At 43.4% G+C, this 5,470-nt stretch overlaps 1 protein-coding gene across 1 annotated transcript; it reads right to left on the bottom strand.

Moving 5' to 3' along the window:
* Positions 1-2,465: 2,465 nt before the first annotated feature.
* Positions 2,466-4,859, bottom strand: seraf (Schwann cell-specific EGF-like repeat autocrine factor). Its single transcript, XM_072460707.1, has 5 exons — positions 4,551-4,859; positions 3,755-3,850; positions 3,585-3,689; positions 3,369-3,464; positions 2,466-2,791 (listed from the first exon to the last, which is right to left on the bottom strand). Exons 1-5 carry the CDS (start codon positions 4,777-4,779, stop codon positions 2,679-2,681), a joined length of 639 nt encoding a protein of 212 aa, XP_072316808.1. The 5' UTR covers positions 4,780-4,859; the 3' UTR covers positions 2,466-2,678.
* Positions 4,860-5,470: the final 611 nt, after the last annotated feature.

Genomic DNA, 5,470 nt, shown 5'->3' with positions numbered 1-5,470 from the left:
CAATAATGAAACCCCATGCGGGTTGGGTTTGTTTTGGTCCCTCTTTCGGGTAGTGCGAAGGCAGCGTAATCTCTTGATTGGTTTTTGCGCCCTAATAGATCCATGGCTGCGCCACGTCTTGCCGCAAAAAAAGCTTTTCCAACTTTTCTGTGCCAGCCGTGCTCCTCGCGCTCGCCACCTTGGCCGCACTGGCCACGGCGGCACCCGTGCCGGGTTTTAAGGATGGTTTATTTTCTCCCCATGTCAAAACGGATGGTGGGCCATTTTTATTTATCATGTAATACATTTATTTATGTATTCAGGCCATTCAGGGATGGCGGGGGCGCCATCCCTGAATGTACGTAGCAAGACCCCGTGGATGAATGAGGGATTACACCGACTTATCGTTTACGAAGCGTACATTTTTAAAACACAAAAATCCTTGAGGCGTTTGTGTATTTTGATGAGCTGGACCATAAGTACATTTTATCTTTAAAAATGGTTCACCAGCTCCCCCTGCAAAGTTTTGATGGGATGGTAACAATTACCCGTATCTCCATCGTGACACCTAAGTGTTCTCGCTGAGGGGTTTTGGCATGGCGGCGCGCCATGCTGCCACGGGCCCCTGCCAAGATCACAATGCAAAGATAGGGTGCTGCTGCGCTCGCTTGTGCGTCCGGGTTCCGCGGGCGGTGCAGGCAAGGAGCGCCGCTCCGCAGGCGCCGTGGTGCCGTTTGCTCGTGCCACCTGCGGTGCTCGGCCGTGCAGGCACCAGGGCGCTCGCACGGTACCCAGAAGTATGGAAAGGCATTATGATTACACACTGCCACTTAGGAGCGCTGTCTGGCGTAAATTATGAAGCACGGCGTAACGTCAGACGGTGTTAAAAGCACCGCTTTATTTTGTAAAGCGTCAGAAAATACGCCACTCCTAAGTGGCGGAGTGTGATTATATTGGCTTTCCATATCGAGCGCCGTGGGCGGCGCAAGCGTTTTGCTAGCGCCATCCTTAAACCTGAGCCCAGCGAGAACACTGCACCTGTCACATTTTTAAAAACATGTAAAGCCAGGGACGGTGGTGAGCCCTCCCACTGAAATGCGCCCTTCTGCGGTCAAAAGGATTTCAAGGGCCCTTTATCACTGCTTGCAGTTTTATTTTTATTTATTTTTTCTATGTAATGATTATTCAAAACAGCATTAAGGTTGTCACTCGATGTAAGAGGAAGTAATTCATATTTGTATTCAGTTTGATAACATATTGTTGAACATGTGCTTCTGATTTGATTTAAAAATGTCACATACAAGTTTTTTCAACTACTACAATTACTACTGCTACTACTACTCTAACCTCGGATCATTCACACCCCAAGATTTGAGGGATGTGAGACTTACTTACCAATATAGCTATAAACTAAATACTTTTACTGTAAAACAATTAAAGGAGACTAATTATGCTCTTTTTCCCCAGTATGTCATTATTCCACACTTTGTTGATTGTAAACCATAAAAAATATCTTAACTGGCTTAGTAATAGAACTTCATCATTAACTTCCTATTCAAAATGAAGAACTGATACGGCCCCGCCTCTTCATATTTGCATTTCACTGTAGCAAGCAGTAAATGTCCATGTACACTTTATTTATTTATTATTGACGAAAAATGGTTACACAACATTCCTATGTGTAATGCAATTCAATAAAGGGAAGTGGGTGGGTATTGGGGGTGAAAACAGACATTTTCTAAACACTTGAGCCTCAAAAGCAGGACAATACATACAAGCGTGAATCAGTCAGTCAATCAAAATACAACTCTGAATAAGCTTATGATAAGGGAACACAGTTATAACATGGCTATAAATTCATAAAGGTTAATTTGGCATAATATGTCCCTTTAAAGCAAAAAAACTTTTCTGTCTTATTTTGTGTGTACTTTGCTAAGTCTTGGACCAAATTCCATCCCCTAAGAATTACAAGGTTCTATCTAATGTTTTTGTCGGAATGGAGTTATTCATATGTTGTCGTTTATGATTACCTTCTGCACAGTTTATCAGAATTTTGTAGAGGTTGGAGAAGGTTTTGTGTTTAAATGTGCAAAAACTAATTTACCTGTACCTTTGTTCAATATGAGTGGTCAAAAGTAGTCTAAAATTAAAGGTGCTCTGTATCTGTTTTAAAATGTGAAAAGCAGAAATAGTTAAATATAAACTGTTGGCATGTATTGCTCACTTATCAAATGCATTCTGAGCATCCTAATTATTCTCAGTTATGAGTTAATAAGTACTTTTTTTACATATTTGAGGCAAGAGTGAGTTTTGCCGTGATGGTAATGCTAACAACTAGCATGCTGACAGCTCCATAATTAGACTGAGATCTGCACTGGGGCATAACTGATTGGACTTGATTACATTAATTAAAAAAATAAATAAAACAGGAACAGCACCTTTAAAACAAAAATATCTCAAAATGCAGATAGAATGCTATAATTCTAAGGGGATGCAATAAGTAAATACTTCTTAAAAATTGAAACGTCAAATCAAGATTCATATTCTGAATTCAAATCAAGTACAACATAAAAAAGGTCTACCTTTTTTCTTGACAAAAAAAACAACAAACTATTCCATTGACACAGGTCTCTTATAACAGTTAGCAACTCCCTGCTAAATGTAGCCTGCATGACCTCTAACCCCAGGGGCAGGTAATATTAGTAGGTCTTATTCTTCTCTTCACAGCGAGCTCCAGAGTATGGCGGGCGGCAGCGGCACTTTCCCGGAGAAATGCATTTCCCTCCGTTCTGGCAGGGCACCGCACACACGGCTACAGCAACAGGAGGAGGACAAAAGAAAGGGTTAAATTTATGCACGATAAGGTAAATGTTTCACTGTGGAACAATCCAGGCAAAACAATAACCACCAGAAAAAATGTGACAGTGCATGTGAAAAGAAAAGCAATTAAAAAAAAGCTTTTAAAAAAAAAGTAAAAAGAGGTAAAACTACATACGATAAATATTGTGTATGCAAGTCACCTAATTATTACACTCTGCGTAATCTCTCATTCGTGCAGGAGTGGTCCATGGTAGAAAATGTTTCAAAGTTTCAGAAGTAAAATTTCAGTTGAAAAGGACCCGGTGGTCCAGTGGTTAAGGTAGCGGCACACATTCCAGGCTCCATGCGCAGCCGGCTGGAGTGTTGTGAGTTTGAATCCCAGCTCCAACAATTTACTACATGTCCTCCCTTCTCTCTCATCCCCATTTCATGCTCAGCTGTCTAAAAATCCTTTAAAGAAGGTTACAATAACAATGTCCAGATGACTACTTTTTAACTTTTGCAAGCTATAGCTCATACAGTAACTCCTATTTGCGGCATTTAGTGTCCATTTACGTGTGATGTCTCACCAGTGTGGCAGGCCCCTCCCAGCCATCCGTCCAGACAGCTGCAGATTCCAGGGGCCACACAGACCCCTTTGTTCCTACAGCCCTGGGGACACAGTGCTGCAGAGAATACACAAGCACCAGGGAGAAGTGATGAGGGCAGCACAACTTCAATGAGAACCCACAACAAAGTGGTGTTTATCAATTAAATAAAGTATCTTCTGGATAGCACTGACTCACCTTCCTGACACCTTGATCCGGTCCAACTGGAGGGGCAGATACAGCGAGGCACTCCATTCACTGCCGAGCACTCTCCTCCATTCCAACATCCTCCATCACAGGTCACTTCACCACAACAGCTGGGAGTCAAAAAGTCTGAATACTGACAATACTGAGGACTGTTATAATACCTTTCTGGCAGTATCGTCCTCCGTAGCCCGGCTGGCATCTGCATTTTCCAGGCCTCAGACACACTCCTCCATTCTTACATTTAGGATAACAGGTGGCTGGGCAGACAACAAGGTTTTAAACTGGGAATGATGAATCAAGACTAAACTATACAAATAGCTAAATCAGCACTGTTGCTGTCATTACAAGCATTGAAAAAGCAAAGAAACTGATCCCACAGTCCTGGTTTAGATGTGGGTTTGCAGCCTAGTTCTTGCCTCGTTTAGAACAGTGAAAGAAATTATGATAATAGGAGAATGCCTACAGAATAAATCAGGCTTGATCTCAAGTAAGTTTTTGCATACAAGTGTGGAAATAGTTCGGTGTTTTTTCCTGGCCGAGAAGGAGGGCCTAAGGACAAGGGATGCTGGAACATTGCCAAGTCCCTATGAACATTGTTTAATCTGTTTTTCTCTAAAGACCCTCGAGCCAACTGCTGTTGTGATTTTTGGCGTTACAAAATTAAATGGAATTTAAATAAATAGGAGGATAGTGGATTTTAACTCCTGCGCCATAACTCTTGCCTAATTAGGACGTGGCTGCAAATAGCCCAGCAGTTTGAGGAGCCGCGGCACGGCCATATAGCCTCATGGCTAACCCTAATCCTAACCCGGTGCGGTCTAACCCGGCGGGGTCAAATAGCCCAGCAGTTTCAGGAGCCGGCACAAAATAACAGCAGTTTCGGCCGCGCGCCGCGGCTCTGTAGACACTCCCGCCTAATTAAGCCTGTGTATGCTACAGAACCATGCTGATGCTCACCTAACTGGCAACTTTCGCCCTCGTATCCCCGGGAGCAGAGGCACGTGTTGTTGCGGATGCAGATGCCGCCATGGGCGCACCGGGTCTCGCACTGCGCTTTCGGGTCAAACACGAAGCCGAGCGCAACTCCTCGAGGAGCGTCGGAGCGGGCCACACAATGCCCGCTGAGGGCCAGCACAGCACCAGCCACCAGCAGGAGGACCGCCGCTGGACAACCACTCTGATACATTATTATAGAGTGTCTTTGCACCGCAGGGTAGAGGAGGTACAGAGACAGAGCTGCTACTGGAGCTCAAAGAGTCCACCCAGGTCAGAGCCAAGAGCAGAGAGGGCGGGGAGAACTGTCTGCTCCCGAGCAGAAGGGGACAGGGCTGAGAGTGGGAACAGAGTATTACTTTTTATATTTTGGCCTCTATAACAAATGTCATGAATAAATATGTGTTTTTCTTTTGTGTATTAATGATGAATGGGTTGGATAAAACACAAGGAAATATTGATTCAAAGTAAGCAGCAATCCGTCCTCTCTGTAGTCTAGTCTATGCGTTATTTAAGCACCAGCTTATTCTTTTGTAACACTAATGGTAGTGCTTGGGCCCAATGGTAGTGCTTGGGCCCAGTAAATATAGAGCATAGCTCTTATAAAGACAGTGAAGGTGGTAGGAAGTGTCTTGCCCAAGGACACAGCACCACATTGTGCTGGTTGAGGCTAGGACGTGGCTTTCTTTCTGTTGTTCTGAAAAACCAGGTCAGATTAGATTTCCAGACTCAAACAGAGTCAAACAGTATAAAACATTTCTTTGAAGGCTGTATTCTCACAGATACTGTTTTTAACTGTAAAATAAGTTTGTGCTAATTTACAATTTGATCTTGACTTTATACAGTATTATACACTATATTGTTATGACAGATCCACAGTGAAC

Source organism: Eucyclogobius newberryi, unplaced genomic scaffold (assembly GCF_026437365.1).
Source record: "Eucyclogobius newberryi isolate DKJ021-1_F unplaced genomic scaffold, fEucNew1.0.hap1 SCAF_3, whole genome shotgun sequence".
In the NCBI taxonomy this organism is placed as follows: domain Eukaryota; kingdom Metazoa; phylum Chordata; class Actinopteri; order Gobiiformes; family Gobiidae; genus Eucyclogobius; species Eucyclogobius newberryi.
The sequence above is the reverse complement of the archived record's forward strand: the minus strand, read 5'-3'. Positions and strand labels throughout refer to the sequence as shown.

Coding starts and splice junctions, on each gene's coding strand:
- seraf (XM_072460707.1), bottom strand. CDS start 4,779: ATGTATCAGAGTGGTTGTCCAGCGGCGGTCCTCCTGCTGGTGGCTGGT. Junction 3,690..3,754: donor AGGACGATACTGCCAGAAAG/GTATTATAACAG, acceptor GTTGTGGTGAAG/TGACCTGTGATGGAGGATGT. Junction 2,792..3,368: donor GGGAGGGGCCTGCCACACTG/GTGAGACATCAC, acceptor CTGTTGCTGTAG/CCGTGTGTGCGGTGCCCTGC.